At 58.8% G+C, this 25,791-nt stretch overlaps 1 protein-coding gene across 1 annotated transcript; it reads right to left on the bottom strand.

The window, feature by feature from the left end:
* Window positions 1-6,512: 6,512 nt before the first annotated feature.
* Window positions 6,513-24,963, bottom strand: NTRK1 (neurotrophic receptor tyrosine kinase 1). Its single transcript, XM_041742779.1, has 17 exons — window positions 24,755-24,963; window positions 21,742-21,816; window positions 21,319-21,390; window positions 19,526-19,594; window positions 18,642-18,787; window positions 18,231-18,373; window positions 15,858-15,990; window positions 14,136-14,462; window positions 13,744-13,761; window positions 13,510-13,565; window positions 13,134-13,236; window positions 12,553-12,699; window positions 12,135-12,265; window positions 11,791-11,963; window positions 8,611-8,851; window positions 8,096-8,254; window positions 6,513-6,867 (listed from the first exon to the last, which is right to left on the bottom strand). Exons 1-17 carry the CDS (start codon window positions 24,961-24,963, stop codon window positions 6,682-6,684), a joined length of 2,388 nt encoding a protein of 795 aa, XP_041598713.1. The 3' UTR covers window positions 6,513-6,681.
* Window positions 24,964-25,791: the final 828 nt, after the last annotated feature.

Raw genomic sequence — 25,791 nt, 5'->3', positions numbered from 1 at the left:
TGCCCCTGGTAGTCCCCCAGGCTGAATGTGCCCACAGGCCCCCACCCTCTTGCCCCTCCCAGCCCTGACCACGCAAGTTCCTAGCCCTCAGCCCCCGCACTGGAGCTGTAATCACAGCTCAGCCCAGACCCCCTCCTGTGAATAATTGGGGCTGATTTAGGGGAGAGGGGGGGCTAATGGAGTTGGTGGGGGGCCGCCCTGGTGATGAGAGAGGCAATTAGCAGGCCGGCAGCCTCAGGAATCACCTAATGCACCAGCCTGCAGCAAGGGCGCGGGAGGGGTCAGGGGTAGGCTTGGACTTGGGGAGGGAACCTGGCCCTCCATCAGGATGTCAGCAGGAGGTGGAGGACAGATAGCAGGAGGGACTTCCAGCAAAACAAGGGGGGAGGGGATGGCGGGGGAGGGGGGGGGACGACACTATGGAGAGGGAGAGAGGCTGGCAGGGTGAGTCAGGAGTGGAAGCAAGGAATGCCACCCCCACCAGCCACCACCACCCCCGCCTCGTGCGTGTACATGCCCGCGTGCCCACCCCTCCACACACACACACACACACACACACTGCCCCAGCTGAATGCTATCCCTCACTGGGGACCAACTCCTGATTAATACCAACATTAGCCCTGAATGCTCTCCCCACCCACCCTCCGACCGGGCCATGCTGTCATTAATTACCTCCTCTCCCTGCCCCAGCAGAGGGGAAGCCAGCTCCTTGGGGGCAAAAGGAATGAGTCTGACCCCCTGCCCAAGAAGCTGCTCCTGCCCCCTCCTCCCCGCTACCAAAGGGAAGGAGGAGAGAGGCAGGAAGGCATCCTGAGGAAGGAAGAGAGGGAGAGTGTCCTTCTGTCCCCAGCACACCCCACACCCCCCAGGCCCTCACCCCTGCAAGTCTCACTGCAATTTGAGCACGAGCCCTACTCCTAGAGGTGTTCAGCCAGGGGCTGGAAAACCTCTGGCTGGACAAGGAGGGGCAGCCCAACCCCAGAGCCCCTTCCCCTGCCTATGTCCTTTCTGATTCCACCTTCTGGAACAGGAATTTGCACAGCTGTGTGCAGAGAGCGAATGTTACACAAATCTCCCAGAGGCTGTCACTGGCAAACACAAAATGAGACACACCAGGAGCAAAGCCACCCTGGGGGTGAGGAGATGACACGCTCCCTCACATGGCACCACCCAGCGCCACACGCAGGGCCACACCAGCAACATCGCAGGGCCACACCAGCAACATCGGGTTCCCAGGAGCAGGAGGTGCTGCACAGAAGAGGACGAGGCAGCGAGGTGTCCCAGAGCATCCCAGAGCGAGTGGAGGAGGCTCCACTCCCATGATGGGACCTCCAGCAGGTGCACCTGGGCCTCTGGTATTCCCCCTCTGAGCTGCCACCTTGAATGTCCCCAGCCCAACCTCACTCTCCCCTGCTTCCCTCTCTCCCCTTCCCTCTTCTTTCTCCCTCCTTCTCCTAGCTCTCCCCTCCCTCCCTCTCTCCCTCTCCTTCCCTCTCTCCTCCTCCTTTCCTCCTCCCTCCCCACCCCCGTGTCACACACACAGGCACAGACACACACTCTAAAGCAAAGCCCCAGTCCACCCAGTGTGCTCCTTGCCCTGCTGGAATGAAGTTGGGAGGAGCCCCCCCCCCCCCCCCCCCCCCCCCCGGCCCCGGCCCCGGCTTCCTCATAGCCTTTGTGTCCCACATCCTGTCTCTGCATATCTCTCTCAGGGAAGAGGGAAGACACAGGCACCCTAGCTCCCACTCAAGGATATGGGGTGGAGGCTCCATGAGATTTTTCTGAGTCCCTCTCAACACCCCCGTGAGCCCCGTTATAAGACCAAGCGAGCCTGGAGACCTGACAATCGATATCCCTCAAAGATGAAGATGCTAATAACTTTATCCCTCTTGTCCTCAGATTCTTGCCTACATTAGCTCTGACCACAGGCCCGGGCAGCTGGGACCTGCAGTGGGCAGGCCTGGAGCTCAGTAACCCCTTCAGATCCAGGTGGGAAGCAAGAGGCTAGACAGCAAGAGGGACTTCCTGACATTGAGGAATGGGATGCCACGGGGATAAGACACAGAAAGCCTCTGAAGCATGTTCCTAACACCTAGATGGATACATTGGAGACCTGACTCAAATCAGTGAGGATTTGTGACCTCCAAAGCACTCCACAGGTGAGCCAAGGTCCATGTCTAATCCCTGAGGGCTGCCAGGAGGAGGCAGACAGGGAAGGGAGGTCTCCCTGGGGAAAATCGGAGGGTTGAAGTTGATGGGGTCACTCAGTAGGGGTCGCTCTGGCCCTCCCTCCCTCTACCAGGGCTGTTGGAGCAGCCCAGGGACCTCAGAGGGAGGAAGAAGCCCCTTCCTCACCTCCCACGCCCCACAGCCACCTGAGTCCTCTCTGGAACAGCTGCAGCCAGACGGCTGGTCAGGACCAGGCAGCAAGAGCTCGTCTTCTGTGAGCAATGACCCCGCAGGACATGGCTCCTACCAGCCTGTCCACCTCACTCCTGGCAACCAGGGCCCAGCACAGACTGAGGCCATGCAAAGGATGGAGAGAAGGAGCAGGACAGAGGAGACGGAGAGGAATGAAACCAACTGGCACCTCCGGCCAGTCTCTGCTGGGAGGGACACACACAGAGGACTTGCTCAAACCTCCAAACAGCCCTGGGAGGTTACTGCTGCTGTCACCCCTGTTCTGTAGACCAGGGCACACGGGATAGAGAGTAGAGTGACTTGCTCAACATCACACAGCAGAACCTGCCACTAGGGCTCCGGAGTCTAGAAGCCTAATATCGGGGGAGCCCAGACCTGGTGGAAGAGGAAGGGACCCAGTTTAGCTGGGGACTGGCTGCAGCGCCTCAGTCTAGGGCTCAACTGGAGGAGCCAGGGCCCAGAGCACAACACCCACCCAGCGCTGCTGCTCCCGGCTTGCGGCCTGCCTTGTAGCCCAGGCCCTGCCTCTTCCCACCCGAGATGCAGGATGCAGGATGCACGCACAGCGTTTCCCTGCTCTGCTCTGGGGGGCTCCTCCCACTCACTCCTGTGGGCTCCTCCTGCAGCCATGGCTGTCCTGTCCCTGTCTTCCCTGGCTCTGGATCCTTCTCTCCCCATGGCTGCAGAGCCTGTGGTGCACAAATGGTGAGGCTTGGAGCCGCTGGGGGGCTGCATGGCCTGGGGGTTCAGCCTGGCTGAAAAGTCGGGATTCCTGGGTCCTGGGTCCTCCAGAGACTGTCGCCCCCACTCCCTTCCTGGGCAGCCCGTCCAAGGCCACTTTAGGAATTTGGCAAGAGGGCAGCCCCAGTGGTGCAGCGGTTTGGCGCTGCCTGCAGCCCGGGGTGTGATCCTGGAGACCGGGGATCGAGTCCCACGTCAGGCTCTCGCATGGAGCCTACTTCTCCCTCCCTCTCTCTCTCTCTCTCTCAATGTATAAATAAATCTTTTTTTTTTTTAAAGATTTTATTTATTTATTCTTGAGAGATAGAAGGAGAGACAGAGCCAGAGACACAGGCAGAGGGAGAAGCAGGCTCCATGCACCGGGAGCCCGACGTGGGATTCGATCCAGGGTCTCCAGGACCGCGCCCTGGGCCAAAGGCAGGCGCCAAACCGCTGCGCCACCCAGGGATCCCCGTATAAATAAATCTTAAAAAAAAAAAAATAGATCATAGGAATTTGGCAAGACAAGCTGCCACACAGAGAGCCCAGGCCTGCAGAGCCTGGGATCCTCTCTGAGGTCTCCCTTAACTCGGGGGTTCACAGAGACACAGTCAGGACGTCCTCCACCCCCTGGCTGCCCCAGCCCTCTGCCCATGCTGTTCCTGGAAACCTGGACAGATGCCCCTTTGCCCTGTCTCCTGTCAGGAACCCAGCTCCCGAGGGAGCAGTGCAGGAAGGAGGCAGAGGCTGCTTACAAATGCGGAGGGGGGTCCAATGGCTTGGACCTCTGGGTTCTTCTTCTTTTTTTTTAAGATTTTTAAAAGATTTTTAAAAGATTTTTTTAAAGATTTTATTTATTTATTCATAGAGAGAGAGGGGCAGAGACACAGACAGAGGGAGAAGCAGGCTCCATGCAGGGAGCCCGATGTGGGACTCGACCCCAGGTCTCCAGGATCACACCCCAGGCTGCAGGCAGCGCCAAACCGCTGCGCCACCAGGGCTGCCCGACCCCTGAGTTCTTTAGAGAGCCCGTCCCTGACTGGGGTGGCCCTGGGGGAGCCCCACTGGCTCCTGTACCACTGATTCCCTCTCTGCAGAGTTGGGAAGGAAGGAGCTGGCAACAACCCCCTTAAGAGGAGAGTTCTGGACGTTCTCTCCAATGCCAGGTGTGCTTGCAGAGCCCACCACTAAGCCTGAGCCTCTGCCTTCCACGCCAGACAGATTTTCCCAAGAAGTAGGGGTAGAGAGAGGAGCTTACAGTTGGTCTAGGGGACCCATATGTCTGAACCCCACAGCCTAGGACAGTCTCACTGCCCCTGTCCCAGCTCCCCATGGGGTCCTCAGGGTCCCATTCCATTGATCCCCCTGTAGGCAAGCTCTCAGCTGGTGCTTAGCCCCTGGTGCTGGGGGGGTGGGCAGCAGCTAATGGACTTGGCACAGCTAGGAGGTAATTACCAGGGAGGGGCATGTGCTCGCTGAGGGGAGGGGGCACCATTAATGACAGAGGAACCTGACAGCTAGGGCAGGGGAGGGGGGTGTGTATGCACAATCGCACACGTGTGTCTGGGAGGTGGACGCATCTGCATACGAGTGGGGGGCTCTCAGGCCATGAAACTGGCCATATGGGTACAAATGAGCCCCCTCCTCGCCAGCCAGGACAGGGCCCCAGGCTCAGGCTGCCTAGAGGGGTCTGAGTGATCGGTTTCAGCTCTGGTTCCCAGTTGGATGAAAGCTGTCCGGTTCCCTCTCCCACACTCTTGCAAAATATCCACCTCCCTGTCCTCACCTTGCTCCCAGGACCTCTTACCTTACCTGCCCAGCTTTTCCAGCAATACCTCTGACTGTAGTTTTTAGAGTTTCTGATGTCCTGATGCTCTTGACCTTGGAAAGGTCCTCTTGCTCTGGCAGGTCCCTTCTATGCCAACCTCTATCCTCTCTGCTTCAATGATAGCCCAAATCCTGCTCGGTGAAGGCCCCCTCTGCCTCTACCTGCCCCCCAGCCCTGAGGAGGGGCTCTAGAGGAGGGGGCAATGGGAGTGCAGATGAGAGAGAAAGTGCCCCCGCCCCTGGCTCCCATGGTGTTTTCTAGAACATTCTCTGATTCAGCTGCTCATCTGTCCCCTGTCTGTCCATCAATGTCCGTCTGTCTCTTTGGGTTGTCTCTGTCTCTCTCCTCTGTCCCCACCCCCCTGGACAGCCTTTCTGGCTGTCTCCACGTCTATAGGTCCTGCCGTGTCTCTGCATTGTCCCTCTCTTCACATCTGTGCCTGGCCCACCTGTGGGATCTGGTCTCTGACCCTGTCTCTCCCACCACATTACCACCCCCTCCCCCTTACTCCACCTGCTGCAAGACTCCCTCACTGAGTGGTGCAGAAGAGGAGGGCCTGTGAACTTGGCCCTTGGGGACCAGACCCCCCACTTCATCAATCAGCCTGCAGCCCTGGGTCAGAGCTCCATTAGCACTAAGCAGTCTGGACAAGAGGCAGACACCACTGGGCTAGGCCTAGGGGTGATAAGACCCAGATTGAATCACTGAGCCAGGCACCCAGGGACATGAGACAGCCATGACATTAGCCCTGAGGAGCCATGGAGAGCGTGGGTTATTGCGGGAGCTGAGCAGGTGATTGGAAGTGATGGGGCTGGAGTGGGGGGGCTGCTTCTCTGGGGGGGTGCTCCACGTGAGGAAGATGGGGGAGGGTTGGGAGGACCTCAGCCAGCCTTGGAGCCCATGGAAGCCTGGGGCTACTCCATAAGGCCAGTGGTGCAGAGGGGAAGGAGAGCTCACCTCTTCCGTGGGCAGAACAGGACAGGGAGATGGTTCCTTCCTCAGGAAATAGCAACCTTGCCTGGGGCCCTGGCCTCCTAGCGCAGATCTCAAAGCACTCAGAGCAGGAGTGACAGAGGGGAGGAACACAGGGTACTGCCTCCCTCACGGTTCCTTTACCTTGCTCCTTCCCTGTCCCTGCCACACGTACACACAGACACACATGCATGCACACATGCACACCTCCCTCTCTCATCCATTTGTTCTACCACGTGTCTGCTCGGCTCTGTGGCCAGGAACACAAGGGACGCTCCCCACCAATGCTTCCATCCTGTCCACCATGACAGCTGACTTCTGTTCCTCCCACTACAGCAACAGCCTTCCTGAGCATGAGGTGTAGAGACAGCCAATTGGGGTCTGAAGTTCTGGGAAGCCTGCCAGAGGCCGCCCCTCCCCCAGGTGAGCACAGGGGCCGCCAGCCCCGGAGACAGGGGAGGGTCATCCCCCTACCTGAGTCTCAACGCCCCTCTCCCACAGTGACATCATCCCCAAAATTGGCAAGAAACACACGACCAAGGGATAATAAATATAATTGCTATGACAGGACCCCATCTAGCGAGGCAGGAACATCCTCCACTCCCAGACCCCACTTGTCCCCTCCGGCATGCTGAGGGTGAGTTAGATGCTTTGAGATCACCCTGGGGCTGCTGGGAGTTCCCGGGGTTATGCAGGGCAGGCCCCAGTGTTTGGGCAGCACAGCCCCCAGGGCTGGCCCCCTAGCCCAGGACATCCAAGTAGACCGGAGGTGCCTGGGCCAGGGCTTGCAGCCGGGCGTGCACATCCTTGATGCTGTGGCGTTGTTGGGGCTCCCGCTGCCAGCAGCCCCGCATAATGGCGTAGACCTCCGGTGGGCAGGCCCGGGGCCGCTCCAGCTCTCGGCCCTGCGTGATGCACTCAATCGCCTGGGGCCACCCGAGGGAGAGAGAAGAGGGCACATTGCGCTGGAGCAGGGGGGTGAGGCAGGCAGCAGCACCCCAACCTCCCTGAGGCTCTCCAGGCAGGCCCCATGGATGTCTGGGGCTCTTGGTTACTAATAGTCTAAAAGGAAGCCTCAAACCCCAAGATTCCTTCCCACCTCAACATGGAGCAGTGGGAAACATCAGGGCCAGGTAGACTCTGGGAAGGCTGGGTTGAGGGGGATAGGATTGCTTCCAGAAGAGCTGGAATGAGACCCTCAGAAGACTTGCTAGGTGGTTTGAGGGAGGGGAAGGGCCCTGGCATTTGCCAAATCCATCAGCCAGTGCTGAGGGCTGAATGGGGTAAAGGAGGGGTCCTCCACCTCCCTGTTCCAGAGGGCAAAAGGAAGGTAGGATTGCAGCAAGGCCTTGAAAACCGCTAGCTTGCCATCATCTAAGGTAGAGGGCAACCCCCCTTCCCTTTGTCTTCTGCAGGTACCATTCTGTGGACACCTAGCTCCTCTGAAAAGAAACTGCAGCAGGAAAGATCCAAGTTAGACTCCAGGAAGGGCTGTTAGAGCAGCCAAGGGATCCAAGGAAGGAGAGATGTGGCGGGGAGCTGGGTGAGGGGGCCTGGAGCCTCTCCCCCCTTCTTCCCTCCCTCCCCATTAGAGGACTTGGGTTATGGGTAGCACTAATTCCATTCCTTCTCTCAGTGCTTGAGAAAATTAAAATCTATAACCCTCTCCCCCACCCCAGCCGCCTCCAGGGAGCAAACTGCATTAGGAGGAGAAATGGAAACTGACAGCTGGGAGCCAAGGAGGGGGTGGGGGAGCTGCTGGGGAGCCAGAACACCTGGGGCCTGCTCTGGCGGCCAGCGCCATGTGGAGGGAGGGGCGGGCCTGTCCTTCCTGCAGTCTGACCTCCAACCTTCCTGCTGCAGTGTCAGGCCCTCCGGAGCAGCCCCTGTCCCCATGCCTGTCCCTCCACCCTGACAGGTACCTACTGCGCCTATACAATGCAGCTAAGGACGGAGTCTGGGCTCCATCCGGAAAGTGCTTTGAGTCTCCCCCAGGAGCCAGCTGGGCCTGGGCTGGGCCGGTGAGTGGAGGCGAGAATCCAAGAGGGAAGAGGGGAAGAGTGCAAGGAGCCGGGGTGGGGGGTGCGGAAGAAGGCCCCCGCGGTCGGTCGCGGCACCGGCCGGGCCAGGGCCGGGGCGGCGGGCGGGGCTGACCTCGGTGTTGGACAGCTGGTACCAGGGCTGCTTGCCGTAGGTGAAGATCTCCCAGAGCACCACCCCGAAGCTCCACACGTCACTCTCCGTGGTGAACTTGCGGTAGAGGATGCTCTCGGGCGGCATCCAGCGGATGGGCAGCATCGTGCGGCCCCCCACCTGCGGGCGGGCGGGGCGCGTCACCGCGGGGGCGGGGGCGGGGAAAGGGGGACCGCGCACCTGGTCCCGCGCCCCCGCCCCGTCATTAAAGATGAATGGAAGGGGCTCTGGGGCCGGCGCTAAGAGGGAAACCGACGGTGCAGTCCCTGTGCGCCCAGAGAGCGGAGAAGGCGGCCCGGGAGGTAAGGGGCGGGGAGCCCAGAGCCAGACAGCCGGCGCCCCCACACCGCCCAGGAAGAGGAGGGCGTGCCGCGCAGGGGGTGGGGTCTGCAGTGCAGGGGGAGGGGCTGCGAGGCGGGCGGTGGGGGGCCCGCACTGCCGGGAGGGGCCTCCTGGCCGGGCCCAAGGACCCTTACGCGGTAATAGTCCGTGCTGTAGATGTCCCTGCTCATGCCGAAGTCCCCGATCTTGACCACCAGTCCCTGGCCCACCAGACAGTTGCGCGTGGCCAGGTCCCGATGCACGAAGTGCAGACCTGCCAGGTACACCATCCCCGCAGCGACCTGGCTAGCAACGGCCAGCAGCTGCCCCAGGCCCAAGGGGCCCGGAGCCACGTCCTCCCCGCCAGCCAGCAACTTGGCGTCGGGCCCGTGGGACCTGCCAAAGAGTGAGGGAGAGAGGGTGGGCTGGGGAGGGAGCCCTCAAGAGGCTGAAGACCCAGATCCTGGGGAGCTGGGGTGGAAGGCAGTTCCAGAGAAGGGAGGAGGGAAGGAACAGGAAGACGTGTCTGCAGGGCCTGGGAGGGGGGCCGCCAGGTGGGCCACCTCAGGAGCCTCCCCCACTGCCCCCACTTCCCCCACTTCCCACACCCCCCCAGCCCCCCAGGTCACCTCTTTGAACTCTGAGCCCAGCATCCGGGTTCCCCTGCCTTTCTTGCCCATGGATACCTCCCACTCTGTCCTCCAGATGCTTAGCTTCCCCTAAGTCTGCCCCTGCCTCCATGAAGGAAAGCTTCCCACCCAGGCTCCGAACCTGAAGCCTGGGGGTCCTCCTGTCTCTCTCCCCTTCGCCCTCAATGTTCAGCCTCCCATGGGATCCTTCTTCTTTTCAAGTTTCCAGGATGCCTGCCACCTCCCACTGCCACCACTTCAGATCATTCCTTGATCACCCAGCTCCATTCCCCAGATATTCCTTCTTCTGACTCCAGCCCAAGCCAGTGGCTTTGTGGATACTGCCCCTTCCCACAGGCCAACTTTCTCATCTCTTTATTTCTTCCTTTATGGCAGAGGCTTCCTAAACACCTCCAGTGTGCCAAGCACCGGAGCTACAGTAGAGAATGGGATACAGATAAACAGGGGCACCTGATGGGCACTCAGGCTAGGGATGAAAGAAGTCAGAGGAGACTTCCTGGAGGAAGAGACATTTAAACTGAAACTCAAGGGATGCCTGGGTGCCTCAGTGGTTGACTATCTGCCTTTGGCTCAGGGCCTGATCCCAGAGTTCCAGGATCCAGTGCTACATCGGGCTCCCTGCAGGGAGCCTGCTTCTCCTGCATATGTCTCTGCCTCTCTCTCTCTGTGTCTCTCATGAATAAATAAATAAAATATTAAAAAAGAAAAAGAAAAAAAGGGGGCGCCTGGGTGGCTCAGTCTGTTAAGCATCTGTTTGCCTTCAGCTCAGGTCATAATCCCAGGGTCCTGGGATCAAGCTCCACATCAGGCTCCCTGCTCAGTGGAGAGCCTATTTCTCCCTCTCCCTCTGCTGCTCCCCCAACTTGTGCTCTCTCTCTCCCAAATAAATAAACAAAATCTTAAAAAAATAAACTGAGACTCAAACCCTGAAGAAAAGGGGTGAATAAGCCATTTAAAAGCATCAGAGATGGGCAGCCTGGGTGGCTCAGTGGTTTGGCGCCACCTTCAGCCCAGGGCATGATCCTGGAGACCGGGGATTGAGTCCCACGTCAGGCTCCCTGCATGGAGCCTTCTTCTTCCCGCCCCCTCCCCCGCCCCCATGAATAAATAAGTAAAATCTTAAAAAAAAAAAAAAAAAAAAGCATCAGAGACAGAGAGGTAGGTGAAGTGGCTGGGAGGGAGACCTGATGTACCAGGGAAAGGGAACTGTAAGTGCAAAGGCCCTGGGGTGAGAAGGAACAGATAGGCTTCCTAGGGAATACCTTCCAGACTCATCCAGGAGCCTTCAGGATTCCCTCCTTTGGGTCCCTGTATTCTATCCAGTATTGAGAGCCACTTCTCCCACATCCTGGGCCCCAGATGGTGGCATGTCCCTGGCCTGCATCCCAGGCACTCAGCACTGAGCCGATGCAGTGTCTGGTGAGCAAGGGAAGGGCCTCCTGTCTGGCTTCCTGTTGACTCCAGTCTACTGAGCCCAATGGCTCCATGCTCATCATGGCGTCTCCCATCACCTCCCTCCTGCTCCCCACTGCCACTGGCTTCTCCTCCCCCTCCACAGACCTCTTAAGGTCTCCCCCAACTGAATTCTGCAGCCTGTGCGAGTGACCCTTCACTCCCAAAAGGGTGTTTGGAGACCACATCACGACCATGAACTGGACAGTCACACAGCACTTTCTCATCCAGAACCACAGTCCCCCACTGAACCTCTTCTGGCAGGGAAACTGAGGCCAGAGAGATAGGCTACTTGGCTCAGCTAGGAGCTCACAGCTGAGTGTAAGCCTGGCCCTCCCCCTGCCTGCCTCACATCTCACACTGTCCCATCCTGGGGATGGTGGGGATTCTTACCAAGAAGGACTCAACAAAGGGAACCTGTGACTATTGCAGTCAGGGGTTGAGAAGAGACCATACTCCACCCTGGGCCATTTATTACCTGTGTGCCCCTGGGCAAGCCACTTAAGTCTCTTCTGTGAAACGGGCACATTTCTTGACACTATTAAAATTATCCGAACAGGGCCACCTGGGTGGCTCAGTGGTTGAGCATCTGTGTTTGCCTCAGGTCAAGAGCCCAGGGTCCTGGGATCGAGTCCTGCATCAGGTTCCCCACAGGGAGCCTGCTTCTCCCTCTGCCTATGTCTCTGCATCTCTCATGAATAAATAAATACATAAAATATTTTAAAAATAAAATAAAATAATTGACACAAACTAGTAAACACATCAGCATTGTTCTGTCCAAAGCAAAAGAAATGAATTTTTAGTGACTTTCTTCAAGTAAAAATTGCCAGACACGCTTGGAGACTATGAAGAATACATATCTATTTACATTATTATACAGATAAATGTGTCCAAGCACAGGCTGACACAGGTGGATGTGAGGGCATGAGAAGAGTGCCTGGAACACGTGTTACTGTTGCCACACCTCTCTAAGCTGTCAACGCCCCACAGGCCTGGCTTCTGCGTGCACCAGCAAACGCAAAGACACTCCCTGCAAAGCCATTGTCCCAGAGCACAGCTCCTGATTTCTGCTAGTGCCATCCCCTGACCACCGCCACTCTGTCCTTTGCACATTCACACCTCAGGGACAGGATGAAACCCCCTCTTGGTTTGACGGATGATCAGGGATATGCTTGCAGGGAAGAGGCAAGGGAGCTCAGAGCCAGAGGCCAATGCGGGGCCAGGCAGTCATACCGAAGGAAGCGGTTGAGGTCACCGTGTCGCATGTACTCAAAGACCATGAGCAGTGGGCGGCCCTCGGTGCAGACCCCAAAGAAGCGCACGATGTGCTGGTGCTGCAGCATGGTGAGCAGCTGGGCCTCCCGCTGGAAGTCCTGCCTGGCGCTCTCGGACACCTCCTTCAGCGCCTGGATGGCAGGGGTGGGCAGGACAGGCTGAGTTTGGCCCACCCCCTCCTCCTCACGCTCAAGATGGCCAGACCCCACATTCCACCCCCAAGCCTGAGCACACAGTCCTGGAATGATGGCGCTCCGGGAGGTGGGACCCCGGCCAGCAGTACTTCGTGGACCAGGTCTTACCTTGACGGCCACTAGCATCTTGTCCTGCTCAGGCAGCAGGTTGTGGCACTCAGCAAGGAAGACCTTCCCAAAGGCGCCTTCGCCCAGCTCCCATTTGAGCACAATGTCCTGGCGCTTGATATGATGAACACCTGCGGAGAGGCATGCAGGATCGGACCAGAGCCCGCATCCTGGCTTGGGAAGGAGGGGGTGGGGCCAAGCCAGGACTAGCTAGTAGGCTTGGGTGCCAGCCAAGGGGGTGCCTGGGGACTGAAACTGAGCCTTCGTGCATCCCCAAGCCCCATGCTGTGGTGTAGACGGGTAAGGAGTGGGGAAGGGAGGGAAGGCTTTCTCAGGCCTGGGGTGGACAGAGATGATACAGGGGCTTCTACACACCCCCGGGGCTCACTCCCACCCTTGACCCAGGACAGCTCCTCACAGGCATCACTGAAGTATTGTGGGTTCTCGATGATGTGACCTTGGAGCCCAGAGCCTTTGCCCTCAGTGGGGGATAAGGAGCTGCCACCTAATGTCATGAAATGCAGAGACATGGCCAGTCCGTCCTCTGGAGCCAGCACCACTGCGCCTGGGGGAGAGACACAGCCATTCAGAGTGATCACAACGCAGGGTCCCAGGGGAGGGGAGGAACAGAGGAGGCAGGCAGCCAGCAGGGGAAGGCAGGGCACTATGGCCCCTATGGCTCCTGTGCAGCCCCAGGCCCTGGGGGCCACCATGGACCCCCCACCCCCACCCCTGGAGAGCTCAGACCTCCCAGACCCACTTAGTGTTTGACTGCCATCTAGCCACCAATGAGCAGCTGCTGCCTGACCCTCCCCCAGCCCGGGCCCCAATGTACACGCTTATACCCACAAGCCGGGGTCCCGACCCTCATAACCCAGCCGGGTGTAGGCACCCCCATGTGGAAGACAGAGCCAGGGAGAACCCACAGGAAACACAGGCAGCAGGACAGACTGATGGACAGACTGGCAGACAACCCGATGCAGCAGCACTCCTACTCACGGTTGCCCCCAAATTTGTTCCTCCGTCCACACTTATTGAGTGCAAGGAAGAGTGTAGAAAGGAAGAGGCAGGCAAAGACAGCCAGGCCCACAGCCACGGAGACCTGGCAGGGGTTGGGGGGTGGGGGGCAGACCTGGAGCTTCTCCTGCACCCTCCGAGCACCCCCACAGCAGCAACGACTCTCCATCCTGCATGCTCCCCACCCAAGACCTGCCTCCTCCTGCCCTGGCACCCCAGACCCTGGCTGTGGGGGTGGCTCAGGCCACATGGTCCGAATCGTCACGCTCTCACCAGAAACCACATGTGGGCAAGCCGCTAGCCCAGCCTCCCAATCCCAAGTCCAAGTCTGAGACCGGCTTCCCCCTCTCATGCTCACCCCAAAAGGGGTTTCGTCCTTCTTCTCCACTGGGTCTCCAGACGTGCTGTTAGTGTCTGTGGGGACACAGGGCATGGAGAGTGGGCCTTGGCACATGGGGTGTCTCCTGCGGCAGCTCCCCCCAACCCATCTCAGCTGAGCCCTCAGGGGTCAGGTCAGCTGGGCCCTCTGCCCAGCCTTGGCTTCAGGAACCACACAGAACCTGCCCCCCCCAAACCCAGCCTGGGTACTCACCCACTGGCGAGAAGGAGACTGCAGGGGGAGGAGGAGAGAAAGCAGTCAGATGCGGGGGCAGATGGAAGTGAGTCCCCCCCACCCTACTCATCCCTTCCTGGGGCAGGAAGGCGGCTGGGCCTCATCAAGGAGAAGGCCTTGGACACCCTGGTGCCCAGCTGTCTCCTCAGCACCCCCAGTTGGTGGCCGAGCCCAGGGCTTCAGGGCTCCCAGGGCTCGGGGAAGGCAGGGCAGGGTCACAGCCCGACACAGGAACTCAGGGCCCCTCTCTGCCCAGGACTGGGCACTGAAGCCTGTAGGGTGAGGACCGCAGCAAGTGGACCAGGCCTCCCCCGACACCTGTGGCTGTGCCCAGGGGCCACCAGGCATGGGGGTCGGGGTGGCCCTCGCACCGGGGATGGGGTCCTCGGGGTTGAACTCGAAAGGGTTGTCCATGAAGGCGGCCATGACAAAGGCGGCAGCCCGGCCCGAGGGGTTGGCGGCCAACAGCGTGTAGTTGCCGTTGTTGACATGGGTGGGCTGGTTGAGGCGCAGGCAGCCGTGCCGCACCGTCTCGTTGGCCACCGGCTCCAGGAACTCAGTGAAGATGAAGCTGGTCTCGTTGAGCACAGAGCCGTTGAAGAGCCAGCGCAGAGAGGGCGCCGGCTGCCCATCCACCGAGAAGGGGATGCACCAGTGATGCAGCTCCACCGCCTCATGCAGCTGCACGCTGGCCGGGACTGTGGACCGAGAGGGTGACAGCCAGGCGTCAGGGAGCAGCTGGCGGGGACCCAGAACGGACCTGACAAGTCTCGGGGTGGGGTGGGTAGAGCCAGAAATCAGGTGGTGGGCCTAAGAGAAACTGGCCAGCGGGCCTGAAGAAATGCACAAGGAGGGATCTTTTGAAGAAAGTTGACGGTAAATCTTAAATAAACCAGGCAGCAGGTGTATACAATTCAGAGGCTTCGAGAGCCCCCGGGGGAAGTGGAGTGCTGCCTTTTGGATAAAGGATCCAGAAAAATGAAGTGCAATTGAGCTTAGGAAGCTCAGGAGAAGGCCTAAACATCAAACAAGCAAACAGTATGTAGTTTAAAAGCTTCTGGAAAAAGAATACGGGTTTGAAATAGACCCAACCTGACTCAGCCAGGAAGGGAAGGAAGGGCAACTGCCCCCATCAACAGAGGTGAATCTCACAAACATAATGTTGCTCAAAAGAAACTAGACCCAGAGGGCAGCCCGGTGGCTTAGCGGTTTAGCACTGCCTTCAGCCCAGGGTGTGATCCTGGAGACTCGGAATCAAGTCCCACGTCGGGCTCCCGGTGCATGGAGCCTGCTTCTCCCTCTGCCTGTGTCTCTGCCTCTCTCTCTCTCTCTCTCTCTCTCTCTGTGTGTCTCTCATGAATAAATAAATAAAATCTTTAAAACACACACACACAAAGAACTAGACCCATAATAATACTTGCAGTAGGATTCCCTCTCTATAATGTACAAGAACCAGCGAAGCCATACTGATAGGGAAGCTCACGTGTGTAAAATTCTTTTTAAAAGCAAGGAAACGATTATCACAAAGTCAGGATGGTGCGGAGAAGAAGGATGGGGAGAGGAAGGGAAGGTGTTCTGAAGAGCCAGAGAACAATTACTGTTTGAAGTGTCTATGTCTTATGCACATATCTACGTTATATTTCACAATTAAAGAAGAAAAATTGTGTAACGTATAAGATTCAGGGTAACTTTTTGGCAGACCTAGGGAAATTAGGCAGCGAGACTAAGGAAGAGCTCAGAAGGGGCATTTCTTCTTTCAAAATTTGGACGGACAACGAAAGTGCTCCAAAGGGGCAGGCATGCGCGTAACTCAGCAGAGAGCAGCGGGAGCAGCCAGGCAGCTGGTGCCGAGGGCCTCAGGTAGCAAGACTTGGGCAGGGGGCCAGAAAGAAATCCATCCCGTCCCTCTGGCCTTGACGAGCCCCCAGGACTTCCCCACAGGATCAGGTTTTCATGGGAATCTGGAAACAGCTGGGTGGGAGCAGCTGTGCAGACACATATCCCAGCCCCTTCCTCCAGACCCTGACCCTCAGAGCCTCTTTCCAGGGAAGAAGGAAGGGGGTACAGGGTGGGGGGAGGTCACTGGGACTCACAGGAGACGTTGACCTGCACAGATACTTCGGCCCGGCCCACATCATTCTCCGCCCAGCACGTCACATTCTTCCTATTGAGGTCACTGGTGACATTGGCCAGGGTCAGCCCCAGGGATGGCAGGTCCCCAGATTGCTGGGTCAGGAAAGAGAAGGGAAAATGAGGAAGAGTGACCGCAGGCTTGGGTATGGAGGCAGAGGGGTGGAGCTGATATGTTTGGGGTACTCCTATGGCTTCAGATGGAAAAAAGAGGAGGAGTGAGGGGAACGGGGGTGGGGGGGAGAGGGAAGGGGTAGAGGAGAGAATATAGCAGGGAATGTACCCCTGTCTGTTAGGGCTCATTCACAGACTATCTCCCGGAACACGTATTTAATGATCTGAAAAATCTAGAACATGACCAGTAACCTCAAAACAAGCACAGAATACCCTGAACCAGAACCACTTCTGAGAAGCTAAGTAGATGTCAATAATCCCAAGTATCAAATAGACACAACTTGTTGGACAAATCAGCTAGGATCTCACCACCAGCTCATGCTTGTTTTACATGCAGTTCTATCAGTCTCAGCCCAAAGGATACCAGAAATATGGAGCTGCCCTGATAGCAGATGAGGCAGCAGCATCCTGACCCCCTTTGGCAGATAAACATGGAGGGTAAAGCTACAGGCAAACTGACTTGATTTTGAATCATCATCCGAAGACTGAATCAGGTTCAGATTCTCTTCTAAGAAACTGTGGCAGTGTGCCAGTTACGTGACCTTAGGACAATTCCCAATCTTGCTGAACCACAGTTTTCTTGTTTTGTAAGCTAAAGAGGTAGACAAATGATCTTTTGACACTTTAGGAAGCTATTTCCATAAAATGATGGAAGTCAATGGAGCACTGCACAAATATCATTTATCTGGAAATTTCAGAAACGTGGAAACCTTTGAACCAGGGCCAGAGGAGGTGAATCTTCCCTGAGCTTCCACTGGAAGTCGGAAGTTCCTCTCTCTAGGCTCTTGTGCAAGCTCCAGCTTCCAGCCTCCTCCAGGGGAAGCCCTGCCCTGCCTCAAGCTTCTCTCTGCTGTCCTGTCCCCACCAAATCACTCTGGGTGCAGGGCAGCTCATCAACTCTAGGTTTTGAGCGGCTCTGCAACCTTCCACTCTCCTGAGGGTGACCAGCCTCCCCTGCCCTCCACTGAACCCAGCTGAGCGTGACTTTTCTATAGGAAGTTTCTAGAAAACAGAAGTGGTAGCAAACACGGAAATCTCTCAAAGAGAAAAGCAAAACCCTGGAATTTCCCAAACCAGCTGAGCAGAGATCTCTCCACAGACGGTCACAGCTGGCCTCTCGCCTCTGCATTGTTCCCTTTCCATCACTCACTCTCGGTGGCTTTGCGCTGTGGTAGGGAAGGAACCACTCAGTGGCTCATGGTCCTCCCACTGTGGGTCCCCTGCTCCAATGGTTCCTCCTCCTATGATAGTGTTCCAGGGGCTTCCGGCAATTCTGGGGGTGGGCCCCTACCCCAAGAGAGGGCCTCCAAACTGAGCACACTGGCCCTGCATGTCAACCCATGTGGGGCCAGCTTTTTGGGTGAGCACGGCCTCTTGTCTGCCTCTGCTAACCTTGTCAACAAGGCCTCAGCTGTGGCTACCCACGGCTGCCCATTGTCAGCCTGATCACAAAGAGCAAGGCACAAGAAGATGCCCAAAGACACGTCTGCATGGCAGAGATAGCAGCCAGAGAGTGTTCAGGGGCAGTGGGACTTCAGAGGGCATCCTGTCCACCTCCTCAGCTGATAGGCAGGCGGGATATCAAAAGGTTATCACATCCACCTCCTCAGTTGACAGATAAGAAAACCAAAGTGCAGGCAGATTAAAGGATTTTTTCCAAAAGTCAGTCAAAAAATTAATTACTGAGAAAGCTGGACCCAGACCTGGACTTTCTTTACTAATAAGCTCATTATACACCCAAGAGGATGCTGCTTCCAGAATCTCCAGAGAGAGATGGGAAGGACCCTGAGAAGGCAGCTGGATGCAGGACCACAAACACTGTGCGCTCTCCCTCTGGTCCTGTTCCCTTATCTAGAAAGCTGGTGGGTGGGAGGGATGGCCTGTGGGTTCAGGGACTTTCTGTCTGGCAGCCAGCCCTGTGTTCCCAGGCAGGCTCCAGGGTCCCCGCTGGGCCGGCGCCCACCCTGAGGGCCTGTGTGTGCCTGCGGGACACAATGGGCCTGAGCCCACGGGTGGAAACTATATCTGCCCCTCCCCCCGAGCTCTCCGTGCTTCTTACACGCTGTGTCTATTTTCCTATCTCTGCCCCCTGTGCCCCGTCCAAGCCTCTTCGGGGAGAGGCGAAGAGGGGGAACAGGGACAGGCGGTGAGGGGCTTCTTACCGTCACTGTGGCCAACTCCTCGACCTCTGAGAGGATCCAGCCGGCCCGCTCCAGGCCCCGCCCCTCCACCTGGCACTGCAGCAACACATCATCCCCCACCTCCACCGACGCATTGGGCATCTGGACCTTCAGCACGGGGACGCCTGGCCGCCCAGGATGGCAGAGGGGTGTGAAAGCAGGAAGTGGTCTCAGAGCCCGAGCCCAGGGCAGGGCTTCCTCTCCAGCACCCCAGGGCCCTGGTGCCCCTACTGGCCACACCAAACGCCCTTCAGCCTTCAGGCCCCAGCTCTTGCCAATGCCTGTTTCCCAGTCCCTGGGCGGCTGGCTCCCCAGAGCCCTACTCAGTGCTCTCTCAGAAAGCATGCAGCTGCCCCCGCCCCTCATGCCCACCCCCTCCTCCCTGGCACCTACCGCAGCTGGCATTGGACAAGAGGGCCAGGGGCCCCTGCCCGGGACACTGCAGCCTCTGTCCACGCACTCCACCCAGCCCTTCCTCCTCCCAGCGCAGCAGCCAGTGGAGGGCACAAGAACAATGTAGTGGGTTCCCCAACAGGACCCTGTGAGTGTGGGGGACACCAAGAGAGTCAGAGACAGGGCAGGTGCTGGGCCTGAGAAGCCGCAGAGAATGAAGGACCATGGAAGAGGGGCATGCAGCCATGCCGCAGGGTGGAACATCTAGAAGTGAAGGGAGGGGGCCCGGGAACAAGGCGTTATGACAAGAATTAGAATCCAGGAAGTCTGGGAGCCAGCTGTGGGCTACTTGGATTCCCTTGCCCCAGTGCTCTCCTCAGGAAGCCAGGCCAGGTGAGGACTCTGAGCAGGATGGCAAAGACAGAAGGGCACATCTTTGGAGTGACCCAGAGGCCTTAGGGGCCAACTGCGCACACACAGACCACCACTGTCCCCATCGGCCCCATATGCAGGGGTGCTGGCAATGTGGGCAGATGTGCCCACATGGACAGGTGGGCCTGGGTCTGCTCCTGGCCCCCAGCTTTCTGAGCACATGAGGCATCAGCCACCAGCCAGCTGTCCTCCAACAGCCTGGCTGCCCCTAGGGCAGCCGTCCCCTCCAGCGGGCCTGCAGCCTCTTCGATGGGGGTCACGGGCATGTGCAGCATCCCCATCTCAGCTCACAGCCAAACACACAGTCCCCAAAGAGCACCCCCACACACATAGCTTCACATGGACACAGTGACACACTTCCCCCAGAGGTACAAGTGCGTTCACACACGCGCACGCATACACACACACACACACACACACACACCATTGGCCCCTGGAAGCCCCTCACTTACAGCTCCTGCAGGGGGAGGCCCTGGACGGTTTTCCAGGACAGAGACTCCAAAGCATTGAAGGAGAGATTCCTGTGGTAGTTGAGATAGAGACAGCAGCCTTGAGCCACAGACATCGCTCTGACCCAGGGGAAGGGAGGGAGGAGGAGCTACAGCCCACTGACATCTGGCTTCCCCACCCCTACCCTGGCAACTAGAACTAGCCAAGGAGGCACCTGCTCTGGGACAGGTTAGGCTCCTGGGGTCCCCCCTCCTCCCTGGAACAGCAAGGGTTAACCCCCTGAGCCCCCTCCCCAGAGCCCAGGGAGGGGGTCTCAGGGAACAGCCTGCTCCCCTCTCCCCCACCCCTGGCCCCAGCTGGCAAAGTGCTGAGGCCCCAGCTGGGGGAAGGGGCTCCATCTGTGCTCCCCTAACAGAGCCCAGGATGGGCCAGAGGAAAGGGGGTGGTGACCAGGATCTCCAAGCACTTCCTCCGCTCACCCACCTGCTTCCTTCTCCCACTCCAATTCCCCCAGCCCCTAGCTGCAGACAAGGAAAGAGCACCAGCTTCAGGCCACACAGCGAGCCAGTTAGGCGCCCTGTGCTCCTCACCCCACACCAGGCTGCCACTCCTGGGGGCTCTCCTTCAGGCGCCTGCCCTGGGCCTCTCTGTGCCCAGCTATCCTATAGTTTGGGGGCTGAGCTGGAGCGGCATGACCACACAGGTATCAGAGAGTGCCCAGTCTCGCACCAGGCAGAGCAGGACATGTCTTGCCACGTACATCTGTGTGACCTCAGTCCAGAAATGTCATCTCTGCGATTCTAGAATCCTCTATAAACAGGGCTGACACTCTCTCTCCCCATGCTGATTGTGAAGATGCATGGACATAAGTATTGTGAGTATGCATTTTTTTTTTTAATTTTTTTTTTTAATTTATTTATGATAGTCACAGAGAGAGAGAGAGAGGCAGAGACACAGGCGGAGGAAGAAGCAGGCTCCATGCACCGGGAGCCCAACGTGGGATTCGATCCCGGGTCTCCAGGATCGCGCCCTGGGCCAAAGGCAGGCGCCAAACCGCTGCGCCACCCAGGGATCCCTGTGAGTATGCATTTTTAAGTGAAGCCTCAGCGTGTAGTCAGTGACGTAACTAACATCACCTTTCTTGTTGCTAAGTCACTGGACACAGCAGAGACTTCAGAGCACCCCGCACAACTGCATGGATGGCAGGCCCCCACCACCCTTCTGTCTGTCTGCCTGCCGGGGTAAGAAGGAGGAGCTGACCTGGCCTTGGAAGGCCAGGAAAGGGAGCTGCCAGGGACCCCAAGAGTCTCTCCTTTGGAGGTCTCTCCTGTACACCATCTGTGGAGGGGCCGTGTGACTCCCAGGAGCGGGGAGGGTAGCTGGTGGCACATCTGATGCCCCAGCTCCCAGGCTATCCCGGGGGCCCAGGGAGGGGGTGGGAGATGGAGTCCCGGCCAGAACCTGGAGCACACTCCTGCCCCTTGTTCCCTATGGTCTGGTGTATGTGTGGACTCCAGGAAGAACAATTGGGGCAGGTGCCCATGAGACGTGTCCCTGTAGCATGAAGCATGGAAGCGAGGCAGCAAGGACCCTATCGCTGATGGGGGTGGGAGCCGAGAACACCAGTGTCCCTGAAGGAGATGAGGGGAAGCCCCAGGAGAATGGGAGAGGCCATGTCCCTGACCAGGCTGGGGTCTTCAGACCCTACCCCTTCAGCTGGGGGTAGGGCCCAAGCCCAGCAGCCACCCATGTCTGGGTGTCCTCCCACTCCCTCTGCCCAGTCCCAGCCACTCACAGGCGACGGAGCCGAGGAGTGAAATGGAAGGCGTCCGGTGCCACAGAGCGGAGCCCACTCTTAACGATGGTGCTGGGGAGGGTGCAGCAGCAGGTCAGCCCACAGGGCCCCCCTTTCTGGACCCCACCTCTCTGCCCATCCAGACCCCGGCCCCCAGTGCTGAGCCCTGGACCCCCTCCATCCCCCACGACCCTGGACCCCCCATTCCCCCACAACCCTGGACCCCTCCTCTCTGCCCACACCAGACCCTGGCCCCCAGGCCTGAGCTCTGGACCCCCTCCATCCCCCACAGCCTCCCCAGCTACCTTAGGCCCCAAAAACCCCTGAGCTTTCTGCTTTCCTGCAGCCCCTCCATTCTCAACCTCCCTGACTCGCTGATCCCCCAGGCCCTGTGCTGTCCCCACACACTGACAGCCCCCTCACAGGTCTCTCAGCATCCCCAGGCCCTTCAGGTGAACGGCATCCAGATGCTGCAGATGCTCTTGGTTGTCGATGTAGCTGCGGGGAAAGAGGATGGGAGTCAGGGGCCCAGGCCCACATCCACCCACCTGCCTCACGATACACATGCAAGTGCATGCACACATGAGCACCCAGTCACACACACGCTGGTGCATACACATATACACAGTGACACACGTGCATGCAGGCATGCATCCTCACACCGTTACACGGCCACACTCACACGTCTCATGTGTGCACACAGTCATGCACATGCACACACAGGCATAAACACACACGCAGAGATACACCTCTTCTTGCATGTTCACACACGCACTTGTGTGTGCACGAACCAAGGTGTGCACATCAGCATGCTTACACGTCACACATGGACATGGTGTACATATGTCTCTCATGTGCACACACAGATTCACATTCATAAACACACAGAAGCCCATTCTCAGCTTGGGGTTCTTCTGCTTTTCTACACAGGGCCTCCCCTATACATGCTCAGAGATGGGTGTCACACTGGAACGCTCACTGCCACAGAGAACCAAGACTCACCAGAGCCACTGCCCCCACAGCACAGAGGGGACTCTGTGGTCATGCAAGGATGTGTGTACCCAAACACAGGGTCACTATCTGGGTTGCCCCCCACTGCGGCACATACACACACACACACACACACACACATGCACGCTCACTCACACACAACCTCAGAAAGACAGGCCCCTCCCTACTCTCAGGCAGCCATCCCTACCACCCCCTTCCACCCTACAGCAGTACAGCGAGAGGCTCAGAGGCTGCCCCAGGAGGGACCCAAGAAGGGGAAGAGGGGCACTGGGAGGGGCACCCAGGGAAGGGGTGGGGGGTGAAGGGGCCCAGACAGGCTAGCTTACATGGCAAGATAGTGATGGGAAGGCTCAGGGGAGGGGGGAGGCAGGGCAGAAAAACACAGAGAAAGTGAAACAGAGACTCCGAGAAAGAGACGATGAGCAAGAAGAGACTGGCAGAGAGAGAGAGACTGGTGAGGGAACAGACAGATAAGGATAAGGACAGAGACACAGAGATAAGGATAGAGCTCCGGAGAAAGCCAGATAGGGAGCCGGACAGGAGGATGCACACGTGGGGATGGAGGCTGCTGACGCCCTGGGCCCTGCCCAGCTTCTGGATCTGGCACGCCATGGAGTTCCTGGGAACTCGGGTGCCCTGCAATGGCATGTCAGTGTACCCCTACACACGCACACACGCACACATCACACTCGCCAGGGGCCCCTGACTCACTGCCTGTTCTCAGAACTCTCTCCTCTCACTCTCCTTAGCTGGAACCAGGAACAGTCCCAGTGACCTCTCCCCCTCCCCCTTCCCAGCCTGGGCCCCAGCAGCAGAGCCAGGTAGGGGTCCTCCACTGGGAGGCCTAGAGAGCAATCTCCAGTGACTGGGGCGAGAGCCGGTCCCTGCTCACAGGGTTTAGAGCTGTAGGGACCCAGGGAGGGGTGGCGGCTGTGTGCAAGCTGTCAGGCAGCACACTCAAAGCTGCCTCATTCGTTTGGATTCATCATCAATCTGTCTTTTGAGTCCATTATCTCCTCGTTAGCTCTGCGGGTGAGGGAGGAGGAGGGGATGGGCAGGCAGAGGCAGGGGGTCAGGCTGCTGCCCCACCCAGAGGAACCTCTCCGGCTCCCCACCCTGCATGCCTCCTGGTCCCCAGCCCAGCCAGTCCACTCCCCCTCCACTCCCTCCCCTGCTGGGGTTGGACCCACTTGGGGAAGGGAATGGGAAAAGAGCTCTGATGAGGAACATTCAGGATTGGGGCCCTGGTATGAAGACACAGGGGACTGGGGAGGACTGGGTTGGGGGTAGCAGCCCCTCCCATCATGCAGAGCCCTAGGCCCAGACCCAGACAAGGCCATCTCCTCTCTTCCTGGTCTCCCTAGGGCCATTAAAGAGAGAGACTGAGGACCTTCCCGTTAATTACCACTAGATACCAGAGTAACTCACTGCCAATTATCTCAGGCTGCTCAAGTAACTTCCAGACAGTGATGGTTCCCACCTCGGATGCCTTCCAACCTGTCACCATCACCGCATGAGGCCAGGGTTCCTTGCCCACCCTCTAAGTCCCAGGCGGCAGGAGGGGGATTTTTCTAGCAGTTCCTCCCCTCTTCTCAAAGTCTTGCTGGCCCCATCAGCTATACAGAATACTCGAGTATTTTCCAGGCATCACCCTGTGATGCTCAAGTACCTCTAGGCCAATTATTACAGAACACTCCCATAGGTTTCACCAGCTGCTAAGTACTCCAGTATTTTGTAACCAATTACTGCAGGATGTCAGAGTACTACAGAATGCTGGAGTTTTCTCTTAGTTTGGAGCCCTGAAAAGAGGAGAGTCCGTCAACAAGAGCCCTGGCTCTCTGCCTCAAATAGGGGGACAAGGTGGAAAAGGAGATGGGGTCAGGAAAGCTAGAGGTCTCATTTTCTACATCCAAATCAAGGTATAGTGGGGATGAGAAATGGTGGAAATGCAGAGAGGAGAGCTCAGGCACCAAGCTATGCCTCCTCACCACCTCCCACCTATTCCAGTTAAATCCTCAGTTCCAGAGGCAAGAGTTGGTGTTGCCAGGTCATGGCATGGAACTGGGTAGGGACCAGCTTCCCCCTTAAGGGGCTAAGGCGGTAAGGGTGCCAAACAGTGGGGTTCTCCGCAGCTAACCAACCCCCCCTCCAGAAGGCAGAGCTTGGACTCCTGTCTGATCTCCGGAAGGCTGCTTCCAGATGGCTGGGCTGTCTCAGATCTGGTCCACGGACAGCCCCTTGCCCCAGCAGCACCGAGCACTAGGCACGGTCCAGAGGGTCATTGCGGTGGTGGCCAAGAGCCACGGCGGGCGGAGGTGGCCCAGGTGCAGCCTCTGGACCCCGCCAGCCTGACTAGAGTCCGCGCCCTCGGGGCACGGCTCGGCCCGCCCGCGCCCGTCCGCCCACCCACCCGCGGGACACTCACAGCTCCGTCAGGTTCTCAACGCCTGGCAGGCGGTGGAGGCTCTGCAGGGCCCCGGCCCGGGTGCAGCGCAGCCCCGAGGGGCCGTGGGGGCAGCAGACATCGGGGCAGGGCGCGGCGCCCGCGGACGCCAGCACCAGCCAGGCCAGCAGGCTGCCAGGCCCCGCCGCCCCGTGCCCGCCCCGCTGCCCAAGCCGTCCGCCTCGCAGCATCGCGCCGGCGGGCAGCCGTCCGTGCGCTCCCAGCCGCGGCCGCCGGGCCTCCCCAGACACGTGCGCCCGCCGCGTTAAAGACCCGGCCGCCGGGAAAGGGCGGGGCCCGCGACCCGCCCCGCCCCGCCCTGCCCCCTCCAGCTCCACCTCCGCCACTCCGGTCCTGGCCCCCAGGCCGCCCCTACCCCTTTCTGGGGACCCCGAGCCCCTCCTCCCCCAAAACCCTCTTTCGCAGAAGGAACGCCTTGGAGGTCCTTGCTGGGGTGGGGGACTGCGGCTGAGAAGTTGATCCGTTATTTCTCCCAGCCTATGCTGCCCTTAGGGGGCGAGGAGATGACAGGGCAGGGGCAAGGTTACCGTCGGGGTCGTCCCAGCCAGCCCCGTCCCCCACCATCGTCCACCGCCCCCCATCCCCCACCCCCGCCCTCAGATCTCCCTCCTCACGGTGCGCGCCCCGGGGGCAGTGTACGGTGTCACTTGGGGTAAATGAGGTGCAACACTCTCTAACCTTAGGAAGAAAGGGCAAGGGATCCCAAAAGGACCGAACGCAGGATCTGGGGAAAGAAGGCACAGCCGAGGTAATGTGTCGCCCCAAAACAGCCCGGGAAGGGAGCCTAGGGAGCCGGACGCCCGCTTTCGGGAGAGACCACAGGGTGGCGCTGGAGGCCCACGCGCAGAGGTGCGAGCTCCAGGGCGGGGGGCGCGGTCTGCAACCCCACCGAGAGGCGTCCCCGGCCCCAGCGACCCGCCCTGACCCCAGCCGGCCAGCGCCGGGCCCGGGCCGGGTGGGGTCCCGCCGGGCTGGGCTGGCATCGATCGCCGCCCTGA

The sequence above is a fragment of the Vulpes lagopus genome, chromosome 1 (assembly GCF_018345385.1).
Source record: "Vulpes lagopus strain Blue_001 chromosome 1, ASM1834538v1, whole genome shotgun sequence".
Classification (NCBI taxonomy): domain Eukaryota; kingdom Metazoa; phylum Chordata; class Mammalia; order Carnivora; family Canidae; genus Vulpes; species Vulpes lagopus.
Note: the sequence above shows the minus strand (reverse complement) of the source record. Positions and strands in the feature narration are given on the sequence as shown.

Excerpts from the sequence above, each read along its gene's own strand:
- NTRK1 (XM_041742779.1), bottom strand. The coding sequence starts at position 24,963 with ATGCTGCGAGGCGGACGGCTTGGGCAGCGGGGCGGGCACGGGGCGGCG. Across the intron at positions 18,788-19,525 it reads GGCCTCCCCCTGCAGGAGCT|GGTCCTGTTGGGGAACCCAC; the intron begins GTAAGTGAGGGG and ends CCACACTCACAG. Across the intron at positions 13,237-13,509 it reads AGGACGAAACCCCTTTTGGG|GTCTCCGTGGCTGTGGGCCT; the intron begins GTGAGCATGAGA and ends AACCCCTGCCAG.